The sequence below is a fragment of the Mobula hypostoma genome, chromosome 5, assembly GCF_963921235.1.
Source record: "Mobula hypostoma chromosome 5, sMobHyp1.1, whole genome shotgun sequence".
In the NCBI taxonomy this organism is placed as follows: domain Eukaryota; kingdom Metazoa; phylum Chordata; class Chondrichthyes; order Myliobatiformes; family Myliobatidae; genus Mobula; species Mobula hypostoma.
Genome location: NC_086101.1, coordinates 192,560,466 through 192,573,931, shown reverse-complemented (window position 1 = coordinate 192,573,931; position 13,466 = coordinate 192,560,466). Strand labels below are relative to the sequence as shown.

General features: G+C 48.7%; 1 protein-coding gene across 1 annotated transcript in view; it reads left to right on the top strand.

Moving 5' to 3' along the window:
• Window positions 1-13,217, top strand: part of phf24 (PHD finger protein 24) — a 66,226-nt gene extending 53,009 nt beyond the window's left edge. Inside the window, exons 6-8 of the mRNA XM_063047748.1 lie at window positions 46-212; window positions 5,001-5,102; window positions 11,630-13,217. Of these exons, the coding sequence (XP_062903818.1) occupies window positions 46-212; window positions 5,001-5,102; window positions 11,630-11,726 (366 nt within the window). The 3' untranslated portion in view covers window positions 11,727-13,217. The remainder of the gene's footprint in view (window positions 1-45; window positions 213-5,000; window positions 5,103-11,629) is intronic.
• The last annotated feature ends 249 nt before the right edge of the window (window positions 13,218-13,466 follow it).

Below are 13,466 nucleotides of genomic sequence, written 5' to 3'. Positions count from 1 at the left end.
TCCAGGGTTTCAAACCCAGCACGTCACTGCCATTTGTTTTTCTAGAACTCTCTCCTGCGCCTCCTGACTGCCAAGGAACGCGAGAGGGCTCGCAGCATCTTCCGGAGCCTGGATCAGAACCGGGATGGCCTGATCACAGCTGGCGAGTGTAAGAGGGCCCAACAGTCCTGGTTCTGCAAGAACACCAAGGCGTCGCAGTCCTGCAGTGTCAGGTGATTCGGGGGTTTACGCGTGCGTGGTGGGCGGCGGTAGGAAGCTCCGAACCTTGATCAGATCAGGTTGTTTTTAATATAACGGCGTAGCGGTCAGCATTACACTGTTACGATGCCAGTAACCCGCTACTGTCTGTAAGGAGTTCGTACATTCCCTTACGACCGCACGGGTTTCCTCCGGATTACCTAGTTTTCTCCCATACTAGAACTTAGAATTCTACGTCCATGTGCCTATCTCAGTCTCTTAAATGTGTTTGACCTATCTGCCTCTAACACTACCCCTGGCAGGGTGTTACACACGCTCACCACTCTCTGTGTGTAAAAAAAAATGACATCTGACATCTCCCCTATACTTTCCTCCCATCACCTTAAAATTATGGCCCCTCATGTTAGCCATTTCCACCATGGGAAAAAGACTCTGGCTGTCCACTCGATTAGGCGTCACGGTAGCATAGCGGTTGGCTCAGGGCCTCGGAGTTCAGAGCTCAATTCTAGCGACCTGTGTAAGAAAGTTTGTACGTCCTTCCTGTGAATGGGTTTCCTCCGGGTGCTCCGGTTTCCTCCCACAGTCCAAAGACATCCTGGTGAGAAGGTTAATCGGCCATTGTAAATTGTCCTGTGATTAGGCTGGGGTTAAATCGGTGGGTTGGTGGATGATGCGGCTCATTGGGCTGGAAGGGTCTGTTCCACACTGTATCTCTAAATAAATAAATCAATAAGTCTCTGCCTCTTCATCTTCTACACCTCTATCAAGTCACCTCTCTTCCTCCTTCGATTCAAAGAGAAAAGCCCGAACTGACTAAACCCATCCTCATAAGATATGCTGTCTTATCCAGACATCATCCTGCCAGATCTCTGCAGCCTCTCTAAAGCTTCCGCATCCTTCCTATAATGAGGCGACCAGAACCCAACACGATACTCTAAATGTGGTCTAACCAGGGTTTTATCGAGCTGCATAGTACCTCAGGGCTCTTGAACTCTAATGTTGGCTGAGTACTTCCAGTAATTAAAAAAGCTAATGAGTAACAAGAAGGCTCAGTGGGGCACACAGAGTTTGCTGCTGAGACTGTTTACCTGACCCCCTAATGCATCAATTTGCATAATTACAGAGTGTGTACAGTCTCACATAATTGAACATGAGGCTCCCCCTGGCTTCAGTAATGACACCGAGCAGCCTGCCAGCACTCTCACACGCTGCTCATGGGCCACCACTGCTCCGGCAAAAGATAAAAACAGCCATGTCATTGGAGGGAAGGAAGACCGTAAGACACAGGAGCAGAAATAGGCCAGTTGGCCTGTTGAGTCTCCACCACCATTTGATTACTAATTTAATTGGGTCAGTACAACATTGTGGGCTGAAGGGCCTATTCCATGTTCTATGAAAGTCGGTGGGTGTTCTATGATGCTCTAAGACAGCTGGAGCTGAGGTGGTCTCTTCCATGTTGAAATAAACTGTGGTGGTTCTAACAGTCCTGTGCCAAGCCAATGAGAGCAGTGAGACTGTGCTGCCAAGTTTCAGGAATGATTCCATTTCCCTTCAAGTTCCCGTGAGCGAGAGCTTCTCGCTGGCAGGATGCTTGCAGACATTTCCAAGGCTCCATTTCGCTATGCAGACGAAGACTGCTATACCGTCAAGGCCTGATAACCCAACATAGGAGCAGATTTAGGCCATTTGGCTCTTCAATCTGCTTTGCAATTCCATCATAGCTGATTTTTCATCCCTCTCAATGCCATTGTCCCGCCTTCTTCCTTAACATTCGACAGACTGACTAATCAGGAACCTATTAACCTCCACTTTAAATAGACCCAATGACTCGGCCTCCACAGCCAGCTGCGGCAACGAATTCCACAGATTTACCACTCTCTGGTGAAAGAGATAGTAATTGGCCACAGTACAATTCCCAGCAGTATGTGGGTGTGTGGGAGACTCTGGGATGTGGGAAGAGCAGTTTGTTGGCATCCGTCTGTCTCAAAGGTGATGATAATCATCATCACAAGTCTGGGTGGAAAGTATGGAGCTCCTGAGATACCCAGTCGTCAAGATCCCCCTCTTGGCCTCACCAGTGTGGTCCAAAGGAAAGCTTATGAAGCAATACGTTTGGTACCAGCTTGGCTACAGGAGCTGCTGGAAGGATGATCAAAGACATCCAGCCATCTTAAAGGCTCCACTCCGGATTTGCTGTCTGGGTTTACTCCTGTAGCCTACGTCTCTCCCGAGGCTGCCCACAAGGCAGTGGGGCTATTTATCCATAGCTGGGGATCTGGTACAGGAGCACCAGGGTGTGTCCACACACCAGTAGGCCTGCATGCTACGTGTACAGGGGCCAGACATGCTCCCCGTCCTTTGTAATTTAACCTGAGTCTGAAAGGAGTTCAGTTTCCGTGTGTCGCCAATGAAGAGGCACTACATGAGACTTGCTGTGGGAGAGGCTATGTACTGGCAGGGGGAGACTTACACATTCAGCTCTCCTTTTCGCAAGACTGCTAGCGACAAGCGCTACCCACTACACTACCACCACACGAGACACTTCACAACCACCATTTTGTGGGAAGAATAGCTCACAGTGAAACTGATTGGAGAATAGGCTAGCATAGACTTGATGGGCAGAAATGGCCACCTCTGACAGAGACAGAGAAACTGATGAAAAGAAATCAGTCCAAGTTTATCCAACATTTCCTTGTAGCCAGCAGTGTCTAATACGGGCAGCACACTAGCTACTCTGGTCCCACTTGGCTGAGATATAGTAGCTTAGTGATGAAAAGGCAGAGGGAGCAGAATTCAGAATCAGAGACAGCTACACTATCACTGACACCTGAGGTGACATTTGTTCTTTTGTCGCAGCAGTACAGTAAAAGTCAAAATATTGCTATATATTACAAAAATAAGTAGAAACATGGAATAGTGAGATAGTGTTGATTATTTCACGGACTGTTCAGAAATCTGATGGCAGAGGGGAAGAAGCCGTTCGTAAACCATTGAGTGTGTGCCTTCAGACTCCTGTATCCTCCCTTATGGTAGCAATGAGAAGACAGCATGTCCTGTTGGGGGTTCTGTACTGAAGGATTCTCGTGGTGTGGTTAGAGATGAGATTTGTTGTGGGGAAATAGTGAGAGGGAGATTTCTTTTAGAGAGAGAATGAATCAGAATCGGATTTATTATCACTGAATTACAGAATGCAGCAACGCTGGAGGAACTGATGTACGGTGGAGAGCATTCTGAGTGGTTGGGTTACTGCACTGGATCAAAAAAAGCTGCAGAAGGTTGCAAACTCAGCCAGTTCCATCACGGGCACTAGTCTCCCTGGCATCGGGGCCACTGTCAAAAGGTGATGTCTGAAAAAGCCAGCATCCATTCTGGACCCCCATCAGCCAGGACGTGCCCTCTGAGGGAGGATGTAGAGGAGCCTGTAGACACACACTTAATGTTTCAGCAACAGCTTCTTCTCCTCCGCCAGCAGGTTTATGACTCGACAATGAACTCATGAACAGCATCTCACACGATTTTGCTCTCTCTTCAATGTACTTATTAATTTAATTTTTATGAAATATATATTTCTTATTGTAATTTATAGTTTTTTATTATTGTGCTTTGCAATGTACCACTGCCACAAAACAACACATTTCATGACATATGTCAGTGATATTGAACCTGATTCTGATAAAGGATCACAGGCTGAAACATCGACTGTTTATTCGTCTCCATAGATGCTGCCTGACCTGCTGAGTTTATCCGGCATTTTGTGGGTGTTGCTTTGGACTTCCAGCATCTTCAGAATCTCTTGTGTTAATATAAATGTGAGATTTGTTATTTTGTGGTAGCGGTATGGTGCAAAGACATCAAACTGCTTTAATTGGAAAGAAAATAGTTAGTGAGGTGGTGTTCACGGGCTCGTTGCCCATTCACAAATCTGATGGCGGAGGGGAAGAAGCTGTTTCTGAATTGCTGAGTGTGCCTTCAGGCTCCTGTACCTCCTCCCTGATGACAGCAATGAGAGGAGAGCAGGTCTGGGTGACGGGGCCCCGAATGATGAATACCGTCTCCTGAGGCATCGCCTTTCGAAGGACACGGCACAGAAGATGTCATGGTCATCCACTGCAACCAAAGAAGTCCCCAGTTTGTGGTGATTTCTCCTGCCACTGGACCTGGGCTCCTGAGGTCGAGACAGTGGAACTGTCCTGGTGCAGTGGTTTTCCACCGCAGAAACTCTCCCACACAGGTGTCCTGTCTCTGTAAATATGACAGACCAACTGTCGGATCTGACTCACCAATGGGAGGTGATGCACTTTGGAAAATTAGGACATGATTGAACAATGGGATGGGTTTGATGGACCTGAAATCCTTTTGCTGGGACAAGGCCATCAGTTATAGGGAAAGATTGAATAGGTTGGGATTTTATTCCCTGGAGTGTAGGAGAATGAGGGGAGATTTGGTAGAGGTATACAAAGCTATGAGGGGTTTAGATTGGGTAAATGCAGGCAAGCTTTTTCCATTGAGGTTGGGTGAGAGGTCAGGGGTTAAGGGTGAAAGGTGAAATGCTTAAGGGGAACATGAGGGGAAACTATTGTACTCAGAGGCTGGTGAAGGTGCAAGACGTGGATGCAGGGTCAATTTCAACATTTAAGAGGAATTTGGATGGGACGGGTATGGAGAGCCATGGTCCTGGTGTAGATAAATTAGACTAGACAATTAAATAGATTGGTACAGACTAGTTGTACAGTAGTGTTCTATGACCTCTCGTCAGCTGAGCTGCCGCAGGAGGGGTGTGACAATGTGTCTGTTTCTCCCAGTATCAGCCATGTCGAACCCATGTCAGAGGGAAGCCCGGCAAATAAAGGACGCGGGAGAGTCCAGGACAAGTCCCTGCTCTGCAAGGACCCAGAGGAGAGCAGGTGAGTGGAGAACAGGGAGAGGGGCAGTCACAGCCTGTCCAACAGCAGCAACCTGCTGAAGCCCTTTCCAAGACAGGACAATCTCCAGAGAGACCCGCCCTCACTTCTGGCTGCTGGTGTTTCCAATCCAAAGTTCTTTCAGAAGTCAGGAAAGAGGCACAAAACTTACTGCTGCACAATTGTTTTATGAAGTGTTGATAGAACAAAGGAAAGTCTGAGCAAACGATGGCAGAGAAAGCTACGTGTAGGGAAAACTAAGGTTAAGGTGGTGCTGCCCTGAAGTCTGCTATTTTCATACCCCTAGATAAGGAAAATTCCATTCAAATTTATAGATAAAAGTTAACCAATGAGAAAGCACTTATTCAATTACTCAGTACTGAGAGAGGTTTCCAGAATTTTACCAATGTAACCACTAGATCAAGGGTTCCCAACCTGGAGTCCTCGTCCCCTTCGGTTAGTGGTCGGAGTCCATGGCATAGGACAGGTTGGGAAGCCCTGCTCTAGCGGCATATTAAACTGTTATCTGCATATAAGGATCGCTTATGTTACGTACCCCGTAACTGGGTTGCCAAACCAGCAGAAATGGACCACTTAGTTGGAGTCTGGATTACTGGAACTAAGAAAGTTTTATTAAAGAAATAAGTAACACAGTACTCTAATCGTAAGGATATGAATGCAACAGATTAGCAATGATAAAACACACATGTACACAGAACTAGGGTAATAGGAATCAAACAAGCTCTATCGTAGTCTAGGGGTAAAATGATCAGTCTCAAGTGACGCAGAGTTCAGTTCAGCTTAGTACAGTTCGCAGTAATCGCTGTTGTGCCGTTGGAGAGAGATAACATGCAGATCGGATTCAGACAGACCTTTGTTCTTCGCAGTTAGCTTTCGGGCGAACCCTTTTAATGTCTTCTGTGGTCACCGACTGTGACCCCTCCGTTCCGGATACGACTGTTCTTCCACGGTGAACCCGGCACCCAGGCAAGGGCAGACACACACACCAGGTTCCCGCCGATCGTACCTTTTCACCCTGTGCGTCTATGGTCGGTCCCGTGACCAGATCTCCAAACTCCCACCAACTTGTGGGGGCACACTACTCTTCCAGGGTCTTGTTATCTCGTGATCTCGTGGTGTGTGTCGTGCCTTAGCGAACCTGTTCTTTTTATCCCCCTGCTGGGGTAGCGCCTGTCCATCAAACTTCAAACAGTTCAGGTTCAAAATAACCGGTCTGTCAATACTCTTAATTGTGTTTCTTTTCCGTTATCTCTCTCCTCTCTCATTAACATTTTGAATGCTTCTCCATTGTCTCCCTTATCCCTCTCATCAGTATCAATCTTCTGATAACTTGGTTTTTCGTCACACCCTTATCCTTCAAAGGATTTTTACTGGGGTAAAAATTATAGGCATGAATATGTTATCAGATACACACTAATATACAGGGTCATCAGCTATTCGGCTAATACAGAGAACTTCAAGTTGTCAACACCTTGACAGACAGTCAGCAATCACCTTTCCATTCCTTTTATATGTGTTATTTTAATAATCCTCTAAGACCAGGCACAACTTAACAAACTTCATAGTGGCCAAAAACACTAATGGGTTGTGATCAGTGTAAATTCTCAGTGGTTTCCATCCCGGACAAAAATAACAAGAGTCGTCCCACACCAACTTAGCATTCTTTGGCAAGAGCTTAGTAAGAGGGAGGGTAATATCCGCAAAGTTTTTGCAAAACTTCCGATAGTACCCCAAGAACCTTCTCAGGGCTCTCTTGTCTGTCGGGGTGGGGACTTCAGAGATAGCCCGCACCTTAGCCTGCATCGGCGCCAGCTGCCCCTGTCCTACCACAAATCCCAGATAAGTGATCTTTCCATGGCCGAATTCACTTTTTGCGAGGTTCACTGTCAGGCTGGCTTCAAACAGCTTTTTAAACAGCTCCTCCCACGTGTCACTCCAGACCACGACATCGTCAATATACGCTTCTGCGTTCTTTAGCCCTTTTGTCACTGAATTAATCATCCTATAGGGGTGTTGCTCACTAGGCTAACCTGATGTGACAACAACACCATGTCCCGGCTCTTTGCATCGCCTCGGGACATCCGGACATAGGTGCGCGTGCCGGTTAATTAGCTTTATCGGCAGCTCACTCTGTTCGGGGGTTAAGTGATAGAACCCATCAGCAAAGTTGGTCAACACAATAGAGTTCTCCCATCTGGTCAGCACCACACTTATCTTTTCAAAATGGGTTTTCCCCTTATCAGGTGGCACCCTAGCCTCATTACTTTTCGTGATAACACTGACTAGGTCTGATCGCCTATGATGGCAACGGTTAGCATATCAATAGCCTGTAATTGTGTTAGCTCACGTCTACAATAGTCAATAGCATCCTTCCTCCTGTGCGGCCAGTAAAACTCCTTCATGATTCTACCGACTGTCTTCCTCCCCTCAAAATGTCCCCTGAGGGGCATCTTGTGGGCCAGGTTAAGAATCTCATCCCCATAAATTTTCGGCACCACCCCCCATTCCTCATCTGCGGGCACGGTACGTGGTCTCCATTTCCTCATTAGTACTCCCTTCACATAATAGCCCACTGGCTCCCTTTTTAATTCTGCTTCGGAGAGAGCTGTCTCTGTCAAAACCATCATCTCCTCGTCTCGCTCCTGTGCCTGTATAAATTCCTTCCTTGCTAATGATAAGTCTACCTTAACTTTCGTTTCACTATGCTGCTTCTCACTTTCTAACTCCTCCTGGTACAAGGCTGGTAAAAACGTCTCCGCTAAATCTACATTCACTTCGGCAGCCTTTCTGGGCATGCGGCGAGTCACTGCGCAAACGGGATAAACCTGTGAGTCCATGGGCGGGGCCTCAATGCTGGCAGGCTGGCTTGTCAGTTTTACTGCTGAGAACACATTTCCACCGGCGAGGTCATTACCGAGTAAGACCTCCACGTCTTCCATCGGTAGTTCGGGCCTCACCCCGATCGTGACTGGTCCGGAGACCAAGTCGCTTTTTAGGTGTATCTGGTGCAAAGGTACTGCTTCAGTCCCTTTCCCAATGCCTTTTATCACCCTGACCTCCCCAGTCTGGGTCTCTGAACTAAAGTCTAACACACTCTTTAATATCAATGACTGACAAGCTCCAGTGTCTCTCCAGATCCATACTGGAACTGGGTTTAACCCCTCCTTCACTGACATCAATCCAGCCGAGATAAACCTCTCGCGCCCTTCCTGAACTTTATCAGACCTCTTCTCCCCTAGCGGTTTGTTTGCCAGCTCAATACAACCAGTCGGAACCGTCGTTTTTCCTTTCCCCATCTCCTTCTTTGGGGCAAAGCACCTGGACGCAAAGTGACCGACTTTCCCACAATTATAGCATATGACCCCAGGGGACTTCCTACCAAACTGCTCTCGGTCTACCTTATCCCTCTCACTAGTCCCCGGCTTACTTTCTGACTTTTCTAGCGGACTCTCCCTGCCCTATTGACTACCCTTCTGGTAGCCTTTACTCGGGGTAAACTTCGCTTTGTGCGTTAACGCGTATTCATCCGCTAACTTAGCAGTTGCGGCTAAGGTGTCTGCCTCTTTCTCATCTAGGTAGGGTCTCATACCTTCAGGGACACAACCTTTAAACTGCTCAATCAGTATTAGCTGTAGCAGTCTGTCATAATCGCCATTGACCCCTTTCGAGGCGCACCAACGCTCACAATACATCTGCATCTCACAGGCAAACTCTAACTACGTGCAGCCCCACTGCTTCCTCGCATTCCGGAACCTCTGCCGGTATGCCTCCGGGACCAACTCATAAATCCTGAGTATGGTCTCTTTCACCACATCATACCTCTGGGCATCTTCTGCGGACAAGGCCGAGTAGGCTTGCTGGGCTTTTCCTTTAAGTACGCTCTGAAGCAAAACAGCCCACTTATCCCCTGGCCAGTCTTGACTTGCAGCAAAGTCTCAATTTTTCAAAATGGAGAAAGTACCGATCAACATCGGCCTCCTCAAATGGGGGAACCAGCCTAACCTCCTGGGTCGCCCTGAACCCTCCACCTTGGTTCAGCATGGGCCCCTGCGCAGCCTCATCTTTAACTTCTCCAGTTCAAATTCCCTTTCCCTCTGTTTCTCTCTCTCGTCGTTCTAACTGCCTGTCCCTCTCTTCTCGCTCCAGCTGTTTTAACCAGAACTCGTGCTCGAGTCTCAATTTTTCAATCTGCAGCTGTACTGCTTCTCCACCAGGTTTGCCCATAGATAGCACCTCCAGCTCCCCTTGGGGAAACACACCTTTAGATATACCATGCTCTATGATAGCTCTGTGCATCTCCGCTCTCCTCATTGTTGGCTTCCCCTTAAAAAGATTCAACTGTCTGGCCACAGTTGCCAATTCTGATTTCCTGGCATCTTCTAATGCCTCCAAGGTTGGCACCTTTAGAAATTCCTCAATCTCCATTTCTGCTATTTGCCCTTTCTTTCTTTCGGGAATTTTAACCCAATCAATTTACCCAGTCCCAAATTTGGCGTTCAAAATCACGGACGAGATCCCCACTTATGTTACGTACCCCGTAACTAGGTTGCCAAACCAGCAGAAATGGACCACTTAGTTGGAGTCTGGATTACTGGAACTGAGAAAGTTTTATTAAAGAAATAAGTAACACAGTACTCTAATCGTAAAGATATGAATGCAACAGATTAGCAATGATAATACACACATGTACACAGAACTAGGGTAATAGGAATCAAACAAGCTCTATCGCAGTCTAGTGGTAAAATGATCAGTCTCAAGTGACGCAGAGTTCAGTTCAGCTTAGTACAGTTTGCAGTAATCGCTGTTGTGCCGTTGGAGAGAGAGAGAGGTAACATGCAAATCGGATTCAGACAGACCTTTGTTCTTCGCAGTTAGCTTTCGGGCGAACCCTTTTAATGTCTTCTATGGTCACCGACTGTGACCCCTCCGTTCTGGATACGACCGTTCTTCCGCGGTGAACTCGGCACCCAGGCAAGGGCGGACAAACACACCAGGTTCCCGCCGATCGTACCTTTTCACCCTGTGCGTCTATGGTCGGTCCCGTGACCAGATCTCCAAACTCCCACCAACTTGTGGGGGCACACCGCTCTTCCAGGGTCTTGTTATCTCGTGATCTCGTGGTGTGTGTCATGCCTTAGCGAACCTGTTCTTTTTATCCTCCTGCTGGGGTATCGCCTGTCCATCAAACTTCAAACAGTTCAGGTTCAAAGCAACTGGTCTGTCAATACTCTTAATTGTGTTTCTTTTCCATTATCTCTCTCCTCTCTCATTAACATTTTGAACGCTTCTCCATTGTCTCCCTTATCTCTCTCATCAGTATCAATCTTCTGATAACTTGGTTTTTTGTCACACTTAAAATACAAGCAGATAATTAATTGTTAAACTACAAAGAAAATTACAATCTAAGAATTAAACAGTTGGATCCAATATCAGTGGAAGTGGAAAGTGCTGGAATTTCAGCTGGTCAGGCAGCCTTTATGGACACTGAAGTAGAGTTTCACATCAAAGACTCCTCACTTCCCAATTTCCCAGATACAAATTACCCTCTCGATCCCAGCCTCAGGAACTCATCTCCATTTATAAATAGCCCCCCCCTCAGAACAAATCCTTGGTCCTGTTCTCTCCCCCCACTCCCTTGTCCCTCCCTTCTCTGTCCCTCTCTTTCTCCTCTCTCTCTCCCCCGACCTTCCCCACTCTAACTCTCTCACACCTCAACCCTCAACACCTCTATTCTCCCTCTCCCTTTCTCCCTCCCCTTCTCCCTCCCTTTCTCTCCCTCCCTCTCCCCCCTCCCCTCTCTCCCCTCTCTCCCCTCTCTCCCATCTCTTCCCTCCCTCTCTCCTTCCCCCTCTGTTCTTCCTCCTCGCTCCCTCCCCTTCTCTACATCTCCCTCTCTACACAACCTCTCTATAAACTCTCTCCCTTTCTCACTCCTCCCACCCTCTCTCTTTCTCACTCGCCCTCTCTTACCCCACACCCTATCTCACACACACACTCCTCCCTCTCCCCCTCCCTGTTTCCTGCCCCCTCCCGAGTTAATTCTGTTGATGCTCCCTGTTGAAAGATCCAAGCCTCACCATCACCATGGTAACTTCTGGGCAGTGGAAATTTTCCCAGACTGACCCAAACACACAGATAATTCCCCATGGCCCGGAGACCGATCAGAATTAAAATCAGAATCAGGTTTATTATTAATGAATAAAATGTTGTGACATTAGTCGATTTGAGGCAGCAGTACAGGGCAAAGACATAAAAACCTGTAAGTTTCAAAACTCAATAAATTGTGTGAACGACGGGTAGTGGGGTGGTGTTCATGGGTTCATGGACTTCCAGAAATCGGATAGTGGAGAGGAAGAAGCTGTTCCTGAGTCATTGAATGTGTGTCCTCTACCACCTCACTCCCTGTCTCCCCCTCATTCCCCTCTCCCCCTCACTCCCCTCTCTCCCCTCTCTCCCTCACTCCCTGTCTCCCCCATTGCTCAGTCTGTCTCTCCCTCCTCTCTCCACAGGCCTGTCAACTGGAAATCCTTCCTCAAGGAAAGTGCCATCTACGTCCTGGCTGCCCGGCCCAACAGTGCAGCGATTCACCTGCAACCCCCGGCCTAAACCAGGGGAGCTCGCTCTGAAGGCTGAACCATCACTCCTCATCCCTCTGTTACCTTAACCACTCCCTGAGCCCCCAGCCCGACACCACCCTCTCTCACCTCTTCAAACCTTCTCTCAGCTCCTCACCTCCCGACCTAAGCCCTCTTCCACCTCATTCCGTCACCCCTAGCTTCGGCCCTCCATCACCGATTCCCTCACCCACTCTCCCTTCTGCTTCTTCAACCCCTCACCCTTTCCCTTCCTCCCCATTCCCATTCCTCCCAGTGCTCCCCTTTCCCTTCCCTACTCCCCACTCTAATTACATTTCCTCTCATGATAATCCCTACCCCTCCCTCTCCCACGACTTCCCTTCCTCTGCCCCACGATCTCTCTAACCCCATCCCTTCCCCATTACTCTCCCACACTCACCTTCCCTATCTCCTCCTCATTGGCAGCCCCTCCCAGTTTGTTCCCCCCTCGCCGCTCCTCTCCTGCCCTGCGTTCCCCACACACTGGCGGTGCGGGTGGGGGCGGGGGGGACACAAGCGACGGTGGAAAGAGACACTGGTGGTGACCTCTGCTCCTCAACCCTCCGGGTATGGGCTGGTGGGGGGAGTGGACAGTATAAGGTTATTGGCCAGTCTCCCTCCCTTTCCTCGGCCTCACTGAACATTGCTGCCTCAGTTACTCTGCTGTGAGCCACTGACATACTCAATACCTGACATTGCAGGGCCTTTTGGGATGGCTGGCATTCCCACCTGACAGCACACAGCTTCTCCCTCGGTGAGAAACCTCAGCATTTATTAACCTGAAACCCACCCACACCCTCCGCCCACCCACTGAATCCCCTCCACATCCCTAAGGACACTCTCTCACCCACTGAGTCCCCTCCCACATCCCAGGGACACTCCCCCACCCACCCACTGAATCCCCTCCCACACCCCAGGAACACTCCCCCACCCACTGAATCCCCTCCCACAACCCACTGACTCTCCCCCACCCACTGAATCCCCTCCCACAACCCACTGACTCTCCCTCGTCACTGAATCTCAATCCCTCCACCTGTAACTCCCCAGAAGTGTTATCCTCTGTAGTTTTCACAGGTAATTTTGACCCCCCTCCCCCCCGCCCCGGTATACCTAGCCAGTGAAATAAATCAGGGACATAACTGATAGAATTGTTGTGTAGGCTGGTAAAGATTCATTGGACCGAATAGCCTCAGTCTCTGTGATTCAAATGCCTGGAGACCCTGGCACCCTGACAAACTGTTCATCCTGCCTGTCTTGCGTTGTGCCACATGTTATTGTGTTGGGCTTGTAATGACAGCGGTGGGCAGGACTCAGCTGGGAGGTGGCGGGAGCAGTGCCCATGAGACAGTGTGCTGGGTACAGAAAAACACACAAAGTACTGGAGGAACTCAGCAGGTCGGTCAGCTGGCATTTGTAGAAAGGAACAAACTGTCAACATTTTGGGCCAAGACCCTTCATCAGGACTGGAGAGGAAGGGGGAAGATGCCAGAATAAGAAGATGGGGGGACGGGAAGGACTACAAGATGGCAGGTGATGGGTGAGACCAGATGAGGAGGTGGGTGGGTGAGAGGGGGAGGGGGAGGGAGATGAAGTAAGAAGCAACAAGTTAAATTTGAGATTTTTGCCTCAGGAGGTTCCTGTGAAGAAATGCTTCTCTGTGATCCATTGTGTCACGGGGAAGGACATTGATGCCTGGGATCGAAGGCCTAGTTCTTTGGAATGTGGACAGTTT